General features: G+C 44.3%; 1 protein-coding gene across 4 annotated transcripts in view; it reads right to left on the bottom strand.

Annotated features, from left to right (window-relative positions):
• GRIN2B (glutamate ionotropic receptor NMDA type subunit 2B) overlaps window positions 1-19,466 on the bottom strand; it is a 208,094-nt gene that overhangs the window by 59,470 nt on the left and 129,158 nt on the right. For all 4 annotated transcript variants that reach the window (XM_058022775.1, XM_058022776.1, XM_058022777.1 and 1 more), the window contains one exon: window positions 18,490-18,604. In XM_058022775.1, coding sequence (XP_057878758.1) covers window positions 18,490-18,604 — 115 coding nt within the window. The remainder of the gene's footprint in view (window positions 1-18,489; window positions 18,605-19,466) is intronic.

Raw genomic sequence — 19,466 nt, 5'->3', positions numbered from 1 at the left:
CTTAAATTAGTCCACTGGCATTTTAACAGTTCTCAGTATCTGTGGAGGAGCCTGGAAGGACAGCCTGAAGATGCAACTCACTCAGCTCATCAGAAAGCAGAAGCAGTCCTGCCTTGCTACTGAAAAAATGGGACATTATGTCTGGAGCCACTCTGAAGTTTCCCACATCATTTATTGCCCACATTAAAACACTACCTGCTGTGGAGATGTTACACCTCTATCCATGAGCAGAAAAACCTGTAGCGTAGAGCAGAGGTTTCATAGCAGCTGCTGAAAGAAACTCCACTTTTTCTGATTGCCAATGAAAGTCCCTTGATCTGTCTTCACCATGAAGTTAAGTGGCAGAGACGTTGGACTGAAGGAGATGTTTAGGATTTAACATGTCCTTTCAAGAAGTACCTCTCTCTACCACCTCTTTCTCTCGCCACAGTTTAATTTCAGCTGCCACTTCTCAAAACACATCTTCCTCAGCAGTCAGGAGAACTGGCTCCTGTGCTCAGGGGAGGGATGGAAAATTGTCACAAGGACAGCTCCACCCCTTCTCCCTTGGCTCTCTTGGGGAGTTTGTGCACAGATTTAAGAATGAATTAGTCCATACCACATGCCATCCATCACAGGCTGCAGGGCTACCACAAGAAGGGCCCAAGAACTACAAGAACAATCAAACATCACCCTTTCAGAGGCAACTGCCACCTTAGAGTGTTGCATTAAAAACTGCTGCTGTAAAACAGGTACTAAGAAAATAACTTCTGCCCACAGCCACAAGCCAGAAGATCACTGGTAGTCAGCATGAGACAGAGAATTACAAGATGTCAAAATTTTCCTATTCTCAAATAAACTAATTTGTTGGGAATGGCGGTACAGAGGAAATTCTCATTCTGGGACAATAAATATTGAACAAATTTATCCCAGAAATACGCCCCTTTGTAAACTATACTCTCAAAAGACTGAGAATGGAAATCAAAGCAAATAAAATTGTGTCTTCTTCAGGGGGATTTAGAAAAAAATATCATCACAGACAGTTTTAGTGAACTGCAGCAAAACCCTTCAGGGGTTTGCACTGAATGTGGCAAACTGCAAGAGGTAAGGGACACTTTCTCCAGAAGAGAAGCCAGAAAAAGAAGGACAAGTAGTTTATTAGCCAACAAGGATGCTCCAGGCACCACAGATGTAAGATTTGCCAAACCTTATAAGATCATTAGGTTTATTTACTTCCCATTCTGTATTGTGAATTATTTCAATCTCTCCAAGTGCAATAGCAATAAAATTGAAAAACATCAATGGAAATACTTCCAATTAACACAAGGTCAGAAAAATTACATTAGAGACCTCCACAGCCCATAAAGAAGAAAAACATCTCAGAAACAGCCTCAGCAAGCAGGCAGGCAGTGCAACTTGTCATAAAGGTCAGCAACATTTTGCCTGTGCTTTACCAAGGGCATGGAAGAAAGCATCAGTGTCTAACACCCTGTGTGAGTACCACACCACCTGTAAGCTACATGCACAAACCTGATTTCAATCCAGGCTGAAAGATAAACCTATAAAATACTGAGCATGCAAAGACACAGAGGGCTCTGAAGAACAGATTCAGTAACTTCAGTTGCACCAGAGACACAAAACAAATTCGATCTACTCCTGAAAAATACATGTACTGTAGGGTCAGTGTATGAGCACTACTCAGTGAAATATCTCTAACCTCATTATGACTTTGGCACAGCCTCCTAAAAACCCAGTAGCCAGAGAAATAGTGACTGCAGTGAGAAGGGAACAAAGCACAGCAAGTAAAATCAAAAAAATGTGTTTTTAAACAGCTGTGGTGCTATGTCTTGTCTGCATGTCCAACACAAAATAGATGGGACACCCTGGTACCAGGAGATCACCCACACAGTCTCATTTCATGGGCAAATTGGAACACTGTCTAGTGCTTTTCTGAGTTCTTGTGGCCTCTTCCAGTCAAGTCTGAGCCTTGAAAACTACCAGAACCAGATGCTGCTGACACTCACATGGAGGTCTTATTCCCCAGACCAACCACCCTTGTAGAGATAAGCAATTACCTTAAACTACCCTGGAGTTGAAGTGAACAGAACGGAGGTGTTAATGAAAACCTTGTGTCTGACTCAGCAACTGGATCATGGTAATTACAACCTTCACAGCTTCCCTGTTCCCAAACCTAAGCTGAAACAGGTGAAAAAAATCAGAGATCTACTTCTGCACAGGCAGCTCAGAAACTACCTTCACCTGCAAGGAAACTCTCTGACAGGCAGGGAGAAAAAGAGAGAGGTCATCTACTTTGGGAGTAGACGTTTGCAGTATCTCTTAGAGTTTCTCACGGAAGGCTGGTAACCCGTCTCCTTCTCTTTCTACAGAGGCCATGGTGATGTCAGAAAATCCTTGAAGTCAGCTCCAGTTTCCACTGCTGTCAGTGCTGTGCTGCAGGTAGATTGTTGACTGCCCACGTGGCAGTCAGTATTCAGTTCACTGCTCTGCAAAGTGCTGCAGAAACAGATGACCAGTAACTGCAAAATTTCAAGCAGAAATAACCTTGGCTTACTCTTCCCCAAGATACACATTTGTAATCAAGGATGCAGTCAATTTTCTTTCAACACAGATCTCATGAGAGTCCTTTATTTTAAACCTTCCCACCTCTTCCCTCTTTTCTTGGCTATCTTCCTTTTCTGACTTTGCTGAGCTCTCCACAACAATCCTGTCCAGCACTGTCTGAAGGGACAATGTTGGGAGAATGTGAAAAGACTTCCTCACCATGTGCATCTCACATTAAGAACCAGGCAAGAACTGCTGTCCCAGCCTGCCAGCAGACAGAGATTGTGCTTGTGCCCCAGAAAGAGGGGCTGGGTCAGGAACTGCAGTACCATTTTCACAGCATCAATATAGCTCAGAATAGTCTGGTTTGCAGCAACAGAAGTGGGAGAGAGCAGAAGGCAGCAAGGAAAAGACACATACTTTGCATGTCACTGTAGAGGATGGTGTCTGGGTGGTCTGTGAGAGAGGCCTCTCAAGAACACAACACCTCTTTTTTGCTTTAATTTTTAGGAGCCATCTTGCAAAGTTGTGATGCTGTCTAAATATTTATCACTCATTCTTGCATCTCCTTCCAATAACTTCTGTATGCTTCCTGCCACACAGCTGTGCCCGTGTTCACCATACCCTTCAGAAGCCCTCAACAGGGTTCACAGCTTCAGATTTGGCCAGGATCACAGAATGGCTTGAGTTGGAAGAGACCTTGAAGATCCTGCAGTCCCAAACCCCCTGCCATGGGCAGGGACACCTTTCACTGGACCAGGTTTCTCAAAGATGTCCTTGAACACTTTCAGTTCAAGGATCTCAGCCTTGAACTGATTTCCATCCCTAGCTTTTTCCTCAGAAACCAAGGTTTGGTTATTCCATCAGCATCGGCACAACTTTGCATTTATCATTGCAGAACTTTCTGGAGCAGAGAGAGATGATAATTTCCTCTGAAGGAGGTACAGTGGCTAAAAGTATGTTCTTTTTTTAATACAAGAATCATCTGGTTCGTGTTTCTGGCTTCCTGAAGCACACAAAAATATCCATTTGAATAGAAATGAGAGGAGGTCTCTGACTTCTGCTGCTGAAAATTTCAAAATAGTAGTCAAAAATCTGAGATAAAAAACAAAACAAACAAAAAAAAAGTCCCATTTGTAGCCATAAAAGACTCAAGAGTGTCACTTTTCAATCTTTCAGACTTCTCAAAAAAGTTAGGATATCCCAATGAAAATAAGCACTTAAAAAATTTGAAATACTAATTTTCAACCAAAAAAACTTTCAGAAGTTTTTCTGCAAGTTAATTCAATACAAGTTGCTTTAGGCCAGACTAACTCAAATACATGTGTTTGCACACATAGGCCTCTTTTCCAGGGCCTACACTTAAGCATTGTATCAAATCAGCATCAACAGCTCTTCAGGTTACATATCCCTGTGACAAAGCCCCAGTGAGCAGGACAGACACACCAGAGCGTCTTCCAGGATAACAGCCACACTTCCATAATATGAACGTCTTCATTATATCCCTTTTGGTCCATTTCTCTACAAGAAATCGTACTTAACCGTTTGCCTTCATGGGATAATTTACCAGCAGAAGCAATACTAATTGAGAAGTCCTCAGCTTGAAATCTCTCCCTGACTTTCTATCATCCCTTTAGAAAACCTCCACTGCCTTTCACTTCAACTTTTCACATCTGTACTTGTCTCAGGGACAGCAGCTGAGGTGGGACAGAGCACCCAGCACAAGGGCAGAAAGCGTGGGATTCATCTTCACCTTGCATCCTTTTTTATCCACTTTGACCCTGGATGCGTAGCAAGCCACGTCAAATTCTGCCATCATTCTCCTGCTGCTGGCTCTGCAGAAAGGTTCAACAGTCCTCAAGGCCCCTCTCCATTCTGATGCCAGAACTGCCATCCAATTTCTGGTTTTGCCCACTGCTCCCCACTTCTGCTCTTCACATGTGCCACTTTCTCTCTGAGGGCTTCTCCTGAACCATCTTCTGACCTTCCCACAGGCCCACCTATGAGCCTCTTGAAGTGTCCCCTGCAGTGCCCTTTCTGCTACAGCAGCCCTGAGGGAATGTGAACCCTTCCTGGGGATGGGCCATCCCAGCAGCCAGCCCTGTGCTGGCAGAGGAGTCTGTGGGCACACACAGCTTGTCCAGGACGTGGGAATGTAATGCCAACAGAGCAACAGCGTTTGTGAAGCAGAGAGGAGACCCACAGGACCCACACTCATCCTAACTGAGCCTGTTTGAGGCTGGAATTTCAGGCTCTCTCTGTGGCAGAGGAAGCAAAGGTGCTTTTGAGCAGGGCTGACCTTTAGGCACTTTGATCTGCCGACTGGAAGAGTCAGTCTTGTGACTGGTCACAGGTCCAACCTCATAAATTTCCCTTTCCTTTTTCCTGGGATCCCAAGTTCTGAGCCTGCTCAGGAGCACTGGTGTCAAGCAGTACCCCAGGTACCAGCAAGGCTTTGTGCTAAGCTCCCCCTGACCTGCAAGACAGTGCTTGGAGGTCCTGCTTTCCTCAGCGGCCTTCATCATCCACATCCTCTACCTACTCCTGCAGGCACTGCACAAAAAAAGGCAAAGGCCCCTTTTCTGGAGCAGGACTTGAAAATGTCTAATCTTTTGCTCACATTTCCTTCATTTCAGATCCCAACTGAAATCACGGGGAACTTTTTTCCTCCCTTACCTACCCCTTTCACTGCCCTCTGTCAGAATTATTCAGCTCTCTGAAGCATTACCAGATACACTATGTAGGAAAGATATGGCAGAAGAAATTAAATAGTATTGTTAGGTATCTATAATTACCCCAAGTAATTTTTTTCCACAGTGCAGCAATTTGAAATCTCTCGCAGCACTCTCTTTGGAAAGCAGATGTTGACCATGTCAGCTGTGTGCTAAGAATGCATTTTCATGAGTTGCATTTCTTGGAATTTGCAAAGTGATGGTGGTGGCAGAGGGGGATGATCCTGGAAAATTCCACCCGTGCAGGCACAAAGCAGGCAGTGCAGAGACCTGCCAGCCTCCTCAGGCTATCAGGGGCTTCTCAGCCCTCTCTCTCTCTGACATGGCACCAACTGGGCCTGCCCCTGTCAAGCAAAGGAAATTTCTTCTACATTCCGGCCCATAGGAAGGCAGGCAGGGCTGCTGGGGGAAGAGTACATCTGGGAGAGGGAGGGTTTCTCCTGGGAGGGGGGAGATTTGTGCTGCTCTCCTTCTAGAGAAACACAAACAGACATGGAACGACGAAAATAAAAAATCTGGTGTATATCTCTGCTGTCAGCTCCTCTCCATCTCTCTCCCATGTGGTCTGTCCTGTCCCATAGTCAACAGTTACAGCAACCAGGCTCCCAGCAGGTACATCAGACTACTGTTCTGTATCTTCTTAAAGAACCCACTCCTCCCTGGTACTACATTTAAATGCACTTTTGCTCTACCCTCTGCCTCCAATTGCTCTTTAATTGCATTCACTTGGACTGTCATAAAGAAGTCTTTCATTTCCTCATTGAATATTTCCTTCAAACACTTGCAGAAAATTATCATACTCCCTATCTAGCAAAAATATTTATTTGGGGAAAATCTACCATCTGGAACCAGGCAAAGGTCCAGTGAGACACAGGTGAGCCAGAGAAAATAGGTTTTAACTAAAGTTCAAGTAACATTGCACAATAAACCCTGGGAATTCTTCAGAGTGTTTATTTGAGATAGGGGACTTCTTAATGGAGGAAGTTCCTAGTGCCAATTTCACTAGACTGTACTCTTTTAATCCTTATTTATTTATAAGACTGTGTCTCCATTAGTCCCAGGCTGGAGCAAGGTGTCTGAGCAATGAGCAGGAAAATTTATACACACACAGAACTTATTCTGGATCCAAACAGGAGACAGAGCATGGAGAGGACAAACATTCAAACAGACACAGGGAGTTCTCCATAGGTCTGTTCCTCAGCCTTTCCAAAAACTGAGACCTCGACCAGCAGTAACCTGTAAGAAAAGGAACAGGGCATGAAGCTGGTGGAAACTACAAATGCAGGCTGATCCATACACACAGGACAAGCTCTAGGGAAGCAGCTGTCCACAGGTAGCCCCTGTCAAAGGCGAAAAATGCTACAGAAATGAGATGCTGCCATAATCCCAGCAGTCTTTACAAAGCAAACATAATTTAATGCAGCAATACAAAGAACTCTGGCCTCGGTGAAAATGAGCACACATCTAAGAAGAAAAGCAAATAGTTCCCACTTCTAAAAAAGAACAAAAGTAAAGCACTCACTGAAAGAAGTGACCTGAGCAATCTGAATTCTTAAAAGACCCAGATGATGCTTAGAGCAAACAGTTAACTCAGTGTGCTGATCTCCAGCAGCAGACTGCAAAATGGACTTTCTGTTACTTCCAGATCTCCCAGCTTGGATGGTGAGACTGTTGCACGACACTGTTTAGACTGGAAAACTTGCAGCGTGTCTCTGCTGTCCAGCGCTGCACCCAATACAAGTTGATTTGCCAGCAAAGACTATTTCCTCTAAAGAAACACATGATTAAATAAACCAGGATGGATCTGAAGGGAGAACAATAAGATGTTCAACACCTGTTAGCATTTACATTTCACTCTGCAGTTTCTCCAGTCACATAAGTGCCCACACTTCATGCTTCACCACTGACTAAAATGATGCTCTGATGAAGCTGTGCAAAAAAAGATTTTTCAAAGCAAGATACAAACAATTGAAAAAAAATAAAAATTAAAGATATTACTTTGATCTAAACCCAGGTACTTCTTCCATCTAAACCCAGGCTTGTTTGCTTTTTAGAATTTTCCACTACCCAAACTCAGTCATTCAACACACACAAAAAAATCATGTTCTTTACCAGACATGAATAATAAAAGTGATAAAAATTTGGATTGAAACACAGATCTGCAGAGACACTTCATGTACTCACTAGCAACAAAGTATCAATTTAAAAAATAAAATAAACTGTAAAATCCCAGTCCCAAAGGATAGACCTCTCTCATGAGAGGTCTGAGTCAGGCTGAAATTATTTGAATACAATTTTCACACTGCCTGTATCTGTCCTCACTGTTTGCCTGACAAGGCTCTGGGCTCTGGGGGAAGGTGCTGCCATTTTCTCCTCCACATCACCTTTGTGAATGGTACCTAAAGGCTTTTGTGAGTCTACAAGAAAGCACCAAGATGTCCATTTTCATTTACAGCATTAAAACTTCAAAACAAATCCTCAATATCTGGTCAAAATTAATATTTTCATTGATCCTGAACTATGTTTTTTCACACTCATTTGTTCTTCCAGCCATATTTCTGAGACTCGGACATTATCATCTGGAAAGAGAAGGACACAGGCCTTATCACTCCTCTTATTTAATGATCCATGTCATTTTCCCCACAGACAGACTTTGTGGAGAAAGTTGGCCAGAATCTAACTTAAAATTCCTTGCCTTCTTCTGTTTGAGACTCCTGTTCCTTACCTTACATGGTTGCGCAGCGCTATTTTGCATCATTAAACAGCCTAACTCCATTCCACCACACGAGCAGCTGAATGTTACTCATAGTGAAATGTTGTCTCTATGTTAATTTTGCAAAGTGCTTGGGATCCTTCTCGAAGGAAGGAACAATAGAAATGCAAGTCATTATCGTGTATGGGAACTGAGGAAATAAACCTAAGGGGAACAAGCACCAGAAGCTGCCACACAAAATGCAGACCAATCTGAAAGCTTAAAGGGGAACAAGAAAACGGCTGTCAAAAAGCCTCTCAGGCTTGGCATGGTGGGAGACATTGCAGCATGCAGCTAGCCCAGCAGAAGGAAATTAAATAAGACTGTCAAACTGCTGACTCAGCAGAAGACAGCACAACTCCCAGCGCATTTTAGAATTAAACCCAGGTCAGTAAATGCCAGGTCCTTTCACAAGGAAGGAAGGCCAAAGGGTGGTGACAGAAACTCAGACACCACTGCAAGGCAAGGCAAGAGTCAGAGCCGGGTTCTAACATTACCAAAGGCAGTCTGAAAAAAATTACAGACTCGGGGAAAACACAGTTCAGGCACAGGGAAAACAAAGGATGCTGAACATGTTGTATGTTCAAATCAATGACGCTGAGCACATGCCAGAGCTCATGAGCAGCACGAGTAACTCAAGCACAGAGTAGTTCCAGGGATAACCACAGCTTTAATGCTGAAAAACCTTTGAAAAACAGCAGAGAAGTTTACACGTAACAGTGCGGAGAAGACCACTAGGGAACAGACTGTCCTGGTCTAGTAAAAAACACCGTCAAGACGCAGTTCAGCATCAAGCCAAGTCAAGCACATACAACCAGGGTTCAAACACAAAACAAGGAGCTTGCGAGAACCAGCACGGGAACACTGAACCAACACCAGAGGACAGAAGCAAACCAAGCCAAAGACACAACAAACAAGCTATTTCTTACTGAAAAATGTCGGAACCATTTCATATTAGGAAAACTTTATTTCAAATTGATTCAGAAGCAAATGTGGCCAGACTTTTACTGCAGGAAAATCAAACTGCCAAAAATCTTACCAAAACAAATAGAGAAGCGGAGGAGGAGGAAGAGAAAGAAAAAGGCAAAAGAAAGAAAAACATAGGGTCCTATGAATATGCAGCACTTCCCTTCTCTCAAGCCCCATGGAAGGAAAACAGAGCCTCCAGTTAATAACATTCAGATAATGTAAAAATAGAAAAAGCAAAGGATTCACAGGCCAAGCAAAGATGTCGTTGACATGAGACAGTTTCAAGCAAATGCAACTGAACAGATGAAAACACACCCTTAGGCACTGGGGGCACGTTCACTCACTGTGAGTCTTCTTCAGCTGCAGCTCTGCTAGTTCTTTCTCCAGACTCAGTTTGGTTGGCTGCTAGCTTTCTGTGCCCTCACCTCTTCATGCATTTCAAATCTTAAAGCTGCCTAAACTGCCATGCTTTCTTCAGCTGCCTTTTCATGGCACAGGAAAAGGCAGCTGAGGAAAGCAACAGGAAATAAACTTCCTCTTCCAATGGCACTGTGTGGCTCCTCAGTGCTACAGACTCCCTGAAGTGATTTCCAGTAGATGACTGGGCACAAAGCAAGGGAAAGTGAAAGTGGCTATGCTGTGCATCTATCCAGGACTGAAGGATACGTGACCTGTTCACGTCACTCCTAAGCGGAGTACAGATGAAGTAATTACTTATAAATAGTCACAGAATCACAGAATCTTAGAATATCCTCAGTTGGAAAGGACCTACAAGGATCACTGAAGTCCAGCTTCTGGCCCTGGACAGGACCGGGATCCCAAGAATCACACCATATACCCGAGAGCATTGTCCAAACACGTCTTGAACTGTGGCAGCATTGATCACTTCCCTGGGGAGCCTGTTCCAGTGCCCAAACACCCATTGGGTGAAGAACCTCTTCCTAATATATAGCTTAAACCTCCCCTGGCACAGCTTCATGCCATTTCCTTGCATCCTGTCACTGGCCACAGTGAAAAGAGATCAGTGTCTGCCTGGCCACTTCCCCTTGTGAGGAGCAGCTGCACTTGATGATCCTTGTGGGTCCCTTCCAACTCCGAATGTTCTGTGATTCTGTGAAGCTGTGAATTCTGTGAGACTGCAGTGAGGTCTCTGCTCAGTCTCCTCTTCCCCAAGCTGAACAAGCCAAGTGACCTTAGCCACTTCAGTCAGCTCACTTTTACATGGAATTTGGGGAAAAATCACTCCTGTATTCAAATTGAAATTAGGGACAATATCGAATCATCATCCCTGGTCTGGGTTTTTTTGGGGGGTTTGGGATTTTTTGAGGATGTTATAGACTCATCAGGAATGATGATAGGATGGATCCTTGATACTGTGCTGTGATAGGAATATGTAATTACTGTATTCATACCTGAAAGCTCATCTTCCCATAGCAAATCAGCTATCTCCTGCATTAAGATATGGATATTTACTTTCAACATGCTGAGATGAAACATTCCCACAATCAATGAAATGCTGGGACACAGATACACAGCAGCATCTGATGTGCCATAGAAATCTCCAAGCTGCTGGCAAGCAGGAGGATTTCAACCAGAAGCAATGTGGCTCTGGCACTAGCACATCAGCCCTGTACTGGGAGATTGTGCTGCATTCCAAGATGTGGCCTTACTAGAGGTTTTTTGTTCTCTGTAAAGTTAGGATTATCAGATATTAAGACAGACTGGAAAATTTCCAACAGCGTTGGGTATTTTTGAGTTGTTGCAGCTTCTCAGCTGCAGTCTCCAAGCACCTTTGCTGCTTTTCCCTGTCTGCCCTTCGCACTCTCAACGAGGCTCCCATAAGCCTGCACAAAGCCAGTTATAATTCTCTGCTGCCTATCAAAGCCTTCACAAGAGTTAGGCAGTTGGTGTGTAGAGCCTGCTGCCTACCATGCTGACTAATGTTGTCTGATTGTTCCCTTGTACTCCCCCGTTGGTCCATCTGTACCCATCTGCTACCTTTGTCTTGTAATTAAAGTGTAACCACTTTGGGGTAGGAGCCACCTTGTTTGTTAGCGTTCACTCAGCTCCCTGCAGGGGAGCAGGGTCCCGGGTCCATAACTGGGTGCTGGGGACAGCAGTGATGATGTGCAAGAGGTGCACATACACTGGCAAAGGGTTACAGCGGCACTTCTCACTTGGTGGCATGAACAACTCAGCTGAGAGAGAGCTCCAGACAAGAGTTCTCATGCAGAATACAATGGGGGTGAGGGCAGTCTTCTCTTGTGGCTGGATGTTGTCATCACACGTTGTTATTAGTACACCAAGCACAATCCTCCAGGATCCTCTGTCCAAGGAGCTAGGTTGGCAACCCCAGTAAAGGTCAGATGGCTGCTATCACCCTCATCAGCTACACCAGCAGAGAAATGGTAGGAGGCATTCTAACTACAGCCTGAGCTTAATAAAGATCTCCAGATATTCCAATATCTGATTTGCATAAGAGGACAAGGTCTTTCCAAGAAGCTGTCATTGTTTCAATGTAAGAATTCCCTCCAGTAGCAAGGGAGTAGGGTCTGGTGGAGAAGAGCCAGAATATTTTTCTGCAGGCTCATGAATCATACAAATAGACTACAAAATTCAAGCAAAGTCAGGAACTGCTTCAGCAAGAGGCAAAGAAAGCAGACAGCTCATAATGACATAACACACAGTGGTTAGGAAGAGACACCCAATATGTTCTCTTTGGTCAGAGCTAGACCAGCTTATTATTGCAGCATGCAGTAATCCAGCAAAGACACAGTTTGACCAGCATGTCTGCAAGATTTACATAGAAGGCTTTTTCAGAAAGATTGTTCTGATTATCCTCTGATAAGGAAGGCTTTGTGTGGCACTGGAATCTGTCCTTCTCCTTAGGAGTTGGTGAAAGATTAACATGGCCATAATTAGCCACAAATACATACAGTTAGATCCTGGGCAACTGTGAGAAGTCAGGCCAGATCCTGGCAGTGGATGCAGCATAGGTGCACAAATAAAGCCATCTGGTTGTCTGATTGAATCCGGGTCATAAACAGACCCATCAGATGTGACCTAGATCAGGTATCTAAGGGACACTCACTTGGGAGAGGGATATCCATAAAATATGTATTCTTTGATGCAAGTCTGCTGTCTAATGAGAAGTAAGGCATTCAGCAAATTACGGTCTCTTAGAGACATGTCCAGAAAGAACATTTTAAAAATAAGAGGGAGAAATGCACGTACAGACTCCCATTCTAATTTCAACCATATGTGCTTGAATGCAGAACAGTCCCTCTGCCCTAAGAGAAGCCATATCCTTCTAAAAACTGGTTCTGTGGAAACAGAATCAGTCTCTTACTCTGAGTAGGTTTAAACAAACTTCTATGCCATTTATCCCCAGGGACAATGAGTCATAAATCCCCATGTACACAGTGAAATTAGCAAAACAAGACTGACTGGCAAAAACAATCCAATCTCGTCTCACTGTAAAAGGAGTTGGTGGAATAAAAAATAATTTCCTCCCTGGACACACAGGCGAGAAGCCAGAACTCCACATACACAGCAGAACCTGACCAAAGGCAGTAACTTCTACCCCATGGAGACAAGCATACATTTGCAAGGCTCGCCTAGGTGGGCACCAGACAACATGAGGAAGAAACTGTCTCAAAACATCTAGTTATCTTTCCAAAGGCAGGGGAGGGCCTTCAGAGAAGACTTAGATTTGTACAGCTGAAGTTTTTACCTCAAAACCCTTCATTCTTGTTCCTTCGCTATTTTTAAAGAGCCTTCTTTCAAGAGGCTTTTATTCTCTAAGAAAGTGAAATAAAAAAAAAATCGAAGTCCTTCCTTCTGCTAAGCAATGTAATAGATAGGATAACATGATTCATATTGATTCCTCATGGAGTGGTCAGTACCACATGGACTGTTACTAAAAGCCAAGAATACTGATCGAATTTTCAGTCATCTCCCCTGTTATTTCTGCCACTGGGACATCGAAGCACACAGAGAGATGACAGTGAATGTTTCTTTTAATGCACAGTAAGAGATCAGGCCTGAAGGCTGTATCATCATCAAATGCTACAGCCTCTTCAGCATCTCTGTGGCGTTCATCAGCTCCCCAAAGGTGCAGACTTCAGGAGGTGACAAGTGCCTCCGCAAGAGCTTTTGTTCACAGACATGCACAATAGCCTTTACATGCCGACTGCCTGCTCGTACAAAAGGTTCGTGGTGGAAGCTTGAAGAAATTATGTCCTCACTGGATCATGCTTGAAGTTTCTGCTGATCAGCTTGTCCATAACGCAGGTTGCCTCTCCTATGAAATAAGCTGCTTTTTGTGAAACACTCTTCAGGTTTGTCTTGCTCATCTAATCACAGAAATATAGGCTGGCAGAGAACCACAAGAGATCACTTACTGCATCCACCAGCTCAGAGGCAGGACAAAATAGACTGAGAGCCTGCACTGTTGGATATTTTTCTCTATATACTCCAGCAAATGAACCTCTACCAGCAAATGAGCCTCACCATGTCTCACCATGCCAATAATTAGACAGCTCCCTACAAATCTAACTGAAATCTTTCTGTTTGACAATTTAGCAAGACAACTTTTTCTTTCTCCCTACTGGGGCATGAAAAGCAGGTGACTAGTATGTCCTTTTTTCAGCAATCATTTAGGTGTCCAAAAATGTATCTTGTTCTCTTTCCTCATATTTTTAGATAAGGGAAATCTTCATTTTTCATTTTTCTTTTCTAAATCCTTCTTTCCTTTCTGTATCTCTGTCCCACATCCCAGGGGAACTCTTCCCAGGCATGGATGGGCATAATGGTGCTCTGTCCCAAGCTGAAGACAGGGTCACAGAAGTTCACAAACTCATCTTATGCAGACTGTGATCGAGGTTGAACACATCTCTGGAAAATCCATGTGGCAGAGAGTAGTGGCACTATTTTCCACCCTGCTGCATCATTAGGAAGTCCTGGAAGTCTACAGTCACCGAGGCAGTTGAGAGGATGTCACAGCAAATGGCCCCATCCCCAGGGAGCACTAATGTGTGCAATGGTGTAAGGGTACAGGCTAGGAGCAGCCTGCCCATGAATTTGTAATCATGGTCACACCAATGGCTACAGGAAGCAGAACAGAACCTGCTGGAGTTGAAGAGTTCAAAAGTCAAGTGCTGATAATTATAGCACCAGCAGCAGGCAAACATTTTATCTGCTGAGTGGGGTGAAGGTTGATAGGGGCAGAGGATTGGTACATGCAGCAAGGAAAATGCATCTTTCAACAGAAGTTTCCCATCTGTCCTCTAAGATGGCTTGTAGTGGCACCCTGACCAAAACCATCACCTGGGGCTTTTCTTGTCCAGACAGGAAGAGGAGTGAATGGGGCATGCTTGGTAAGAGATGGAAGGAGCTTGTGAATCAAAGGGTCTGTGGGGTGGCACAAGAACCTGGTGTCAGGTGCCTCATGGAAAGATGCTCTGAATCCCCAGTGACACACCCAAGAGAAGAGGCTGAGCACAAACTAGCAATAGAAGTGATGCCAAACTCACTAGTAATTAAAGTAGAGAAGGAATCTGAAAGAGGGCCCCAAAGTTCATAACATTTCTGTCACCTCCAGGTTTTCTGGGGGAAAGTGAGGAAGCAGATGGGGAGATCTGGGAGCTAATGGGACAGGACTGTTGGCAGGGAGCTAGTGGGATAGGACTCAGTAGAGAAGGAGGACGTAAGCAAGAGCTGGAGATAGCAGCACTTGCTAGCTCTTACAGGGGGATCATGAACCCAGAATTAAGTCCTCATCATATGTGGGATCACAAGAGAGCAGAAAAAAAAGGCAAATAGTGGAGAAAAATACTGGGTGAAATCTCTTCCCGCACAAAATATCAGAACCCACTGACACAAAACCTAGAGCAGTACTGATCCTCTGGCTCACTTTGCAAGACATCTGGCCCCCACTCATCACTGCACTGAGGCATGGTCCTCCATGGGGCAAGAGAGTAGACATCCTTCACCACCTCCATCTGCATACCTGCCCCTCTATGACAAATATAACAGGGGCATCTAGGCACCCAAAATACACCTAGGCTATCTGGCCAGTGAAGCAAAGAGCTTCACTAACCTGCTGATGAACAGGTAGTGTGGAAAGGCATGCAGTGTTCTGCCCCCAAGGAGCAGAGTACAGAGAAGTGAATGAAATTCAGCACATTTGCTTATCATGATGAACCATTACTCATGGTTAAGACAAGCAGGAGAGCCCAAGTTACTGCCCCCTTGCAGAAAGTGGGTTTTCTCCTTGCTCTTTCATGACTGTCAGCCCTACAAGGCTTCAGTTTCTATGAAGCACTCATGAGGAGATTTATCATCATCATCATCATCAGAGTCTGGGGGCAGCTGCAGCTCCTCTGGAAAATTAATTCCTGTTCTGAAATAACTGGTGAGGTTGTGAAGATATTTATTGGGAAAAAAAATCAAAATTGCAAAAGATTTCACAGACCCTGAAATCCTGAAACAGTTCAGTCACTGTCTGGATCTTTGCTGCTCAGAAAATGGAAGACTTCACACCTATTTTAAAACACATCTTTTTATATATACTCCATGAGACATACCCTCAAAATCCATTTGCCATCTTTCAAGAATCAAATATGCCAAGCTGTACAGAGCTGCAAGCTGTGTTACTAAATCCAGAGGAGACTAACAGAAATGATCAGAAGACTAGGAAACATGACCTACCAAGAGGGACCGAACAATTTCTTGTTTAACCTACACCAGAGGTGACTGGGAGACAACATGATAGAAGACTTCAAACCCACATGGGGACAATAAGAAGTGGTAGAGAATAAACAATTCCCTATGTCCATTAGGCAGACACGAAGTATTCATGGGCCTAAATTACAGCCAGGGAAATCTAGGTTAGACATTAGGAAAACTTCGCAGGGTAAGAAGAAGCCATAGAAGAGACTGACTTGGGATTTCATGGGATCTGTAACATTGAAGGTCTCTCAGAACAGGTGAGACAAGCATCTGTCAGGAATAATTTCAGTCTAGTTAAACCCTCTCTTGGGGCACAGGGAGGGATTCGTTGACCTCTTGATGTTCCTTCCAGGCACAGCATCTGATTATAGATAAGTGTGTAGTTAAAGACTGAGCTACAGTGAATGCAACTGGACCAAATCAGTGTTTCCCACTCAGCCTCTTATCTCATGTCTCCTACTGCCTGTTTGCCGAAAAGTTCCCAGGATGAAGCACCTTGCTCTTTACATAAAATTAGTGAGAATTTGGATAATGTTCCAAAGCACTATAAAGGTATTGGAATTATGGGCTAAAAATATATTAATAATTTCTTGTATTGTGGCATTGCCTAGAAGCTGCTGTTAAGGGCCAACAATTTGTGTTGCTTGACTCTTTGCAAACATGGAACAAAACTATGATCATCGTCGCAAAGATCTCTGCTTCACATTTTTATTTTTCGTTTGAATTTCTGCTGAATGGAAAAAAAAATTAAGAAAAAGAGCATGAGGTTCCAGGCATGAAAGGTTGTATCTGTGATCAGAACATGCTGGAGATTACTTCAGTGTCTTCCAGAAAGAGCCTGCCAGCATAAAATTCAACCAGTTCAGAGTTTGATTATAATAATCTGATCCTCCCTGAGGAAGACATCCATTTCAAGATAAAACATTTGTGCCCAGGAAGCACTATGTGCTTTTCTTACCACTAATACCACAGCTCATCATAGCCTCATTTCAGTCCAGCCCCAGCTCCTATGAAGTTAAGGACTGTTTTGGTTTAATGGATGCCAAGTATTCCTCACAGACAGCAGGGCTCAAGAAGGTCACAGATCTAACCCCAACACTCTTGATAACCCTTCTACTAATTGTCTGGTTCAACTGAGAGACCACAAATTCACTCCCAGAGAGTGAACAACCCTTCTTACCACTGACAGAAGCCACCAAGCCTTCACTGAGGGTGTGACATGTGAAGCATGTGACAGGCAAGATATAAACAGGACTGTATTTAGCTGTGCCTCCCCAGAGACTGCAAAGCATTCCAGCAACAGATTCCCACAGCCAGGCCTGCTAATAACCCCTAGGAGGATTCAAGCTGCTGCTGCTTCATTTTCCTTCTCTGATGATGGAATTTTCCCCCATGAGAACAAATGTGGTGCCAGCTAGGAACAAATCCTCCTGGACTTTTGCTGGTAAGATTAAATGAAGTTGAGTGACAGACCGAGCCTGATGTGAGCTCTCTACAGCCTGAGCTTTGCATGTGCACACCCTGTGCAGTATCTGGACAGCCTGCCTTCAGCTATGGCCAAGAGCTGCCCACACATGCTATGCCATGCCCTTTGTTTCCTCTCACTCCTGGCCCACTGAGACCTCTTCTGTCTGTCCCAGAACACACACCCTCATCTGGTCTGAACAGTGCCAAGACCAGGAGGTAGACAGGTCATCCTGGAAACCAGGCACAAGCTGAGGGCTTTCACCTTCTTGGCAAATTCCTGCAAGTACTGGGAGACCCTAGTGACTGCCAGGCGCCAATGTGATTGCTCTTCTGTCTCATTCACTTAGCACTTCTCTTGACAGCTCCCCATTTCATTCTCATTTCCCCATTAATTTCTTCCTCACTTTCACCAAGCAAGTCACTTGCAAGTCCATACAGAGAACAAGCAGGCAAGGAGAAAAAGTTTTTTGTGCACAGTGGGACAAAGGGGCATTTTTTCTAAGCCATACACATGATTATATACAGACCTGCTTCATATGTATCGAGCATTCTGAGGAATTCTCCTTCCTTTGCTCTTTTCTCACACCCAAAACTTTTTTTATATCTCATTTTCTTAGCCCTTAAGCTACCCCCTCTGCATCAACAGAAACCCTTTGGGAATACTTTTTCAGAACCTGGACCACTGACATTTACGTGGGAGGTGAAATGAACCAAAACTTCCCACTAACTCAGAAATTCACACCATTTCTAAAATGGTTCTTTGGGTTACATGCAAATTATTCCCAAATATGCAAATCTGGATCTTTGAACAACTCAATATGATCTCACGTTCACCATCCCACTTAATGCACCATCCCATTGCAAAGGACACTGGCCAGATACATTGAGCACAGTTAATACTGGCATAAATTACTAAGTGTGGCTGTAGCTCAATCACAGTCACTTAATGTACAGAACTTCACTGCCACCAAACCATACAGAGAAATATTTTCTGTCTCAGCCATTGAAACTCATGGCACAGAGGAGGTATCTTCTCTGAAAGGCTGGAAAACCTACGTTCAGAGATTACAGAAAGGAAGCTGATGAATTTTTTATGCATGCTAATGGAAGACTGTAATGGCATCCTGCATGGAGAAGACAGCAGCCTGGGCAGTGGAGATACCAGTGGTCCAGGATACAAGAAGCAGATTGTCAGCCCTTGATAAGAAGTACAGAAAGGTGGGGAGGATTATTTGCCTGGAGCCTTCCCCCTTCTTCTTCCCTGACACAGATGGAGAATAATCAAACATATCCTACCCTCTCCCACTTCCTCTCCTTGGTCAAAAGGATGATGACCAGCTTGGGATGCATCTGGTATCCGTCCTCACTGAACGACAAATTCCTGCCTTCAAAGGTGACGTTGATCAGGTACCTGTGGGAGAGAGAAGAGAGAAAGGAGAACATTAGTGCTTGGAAACCAAACCCAAAACGAGACCCTGCCTCCCCTCTTCAGCTCACATCAGGAGGGTAGAAGCCCAGTGCAAAACAATGGAAAACCTTAGAGGAAGGGAGTTAGAAAAACAGGACAATTAGTCCAGAAATTGGGACAATCAGGTAAGGCAGGGCAATTGGCCCCATTTTGTGACTGGGATAGGGAACTGATGTACTGTGTTGGCTCTCAATGAATTCCTAAAAACATGTCTAAAAGTCACACACACATGTATGCCCACAGTCCCTGGTTTTCCCTTGCCTCAAAGGGCAGAGGGATCCTTAGCAATCAGCTGTGCAAACACACTGCACAGCCTACACTTCACTCACTCTCCAAAGGGGATTTTGCATGCCACTTGAGGACAGTGATGGGCGACAGGTGAAGCGGTGGGGACAGCCTCCCCCCAGCCCAAATACTGAGGCAATGACTCGGGAAGCAGTGGAGACCAGAGCAAGGAGCAGCACACCTGCAAGAAGCTCCATCCCTATCAGAGCCAGCACACCTCATGGGGCCCAGAGTGATCCTGCAAAGGAGTTTAGGAATAGGCATAAGGATGTTGAAAGAGCCCAGTGAAAGTCTTTTTTCCTAGGGACAGAGTCCAGCCTTACACCCAGTAAAATCAAGCTAAAGGGTGATCAGCCCTGCAGCCAACATCAGCAATTCTCTCTGTCTGGAAAGGCCCCATCACTCCTGCAGAAGGCACTCCCTGTTGGGGCATTTCATGTCAGCTGTACAAATGGACAGTTAAACAGTCCAGGGTTCAATCTCATTTATCCTAAAGCCTCCTTACCCAGCTCTGGCAATA

The sequence above is a fragment of the Melospiza georgiana genome, chromosome 4, assembly GCF_028018845.1.
Source record: "Melospiza georgiana isolate bMelGeo1 chromosome 4, bMelGeo1.pri, whole genome shotgun sequence".
Taxonomy (NCBI): Eukaryota; Metazoa; Chordata; class Aves; order Passeriformes; family Passerellidae; genus Melospiza; species Melospiza georgiana.
The sequence above is the reverse complement of the archived record's forward strand: the minus strand, read 5'-3'. Positions and strand labels throughout refer to the sequence as shown.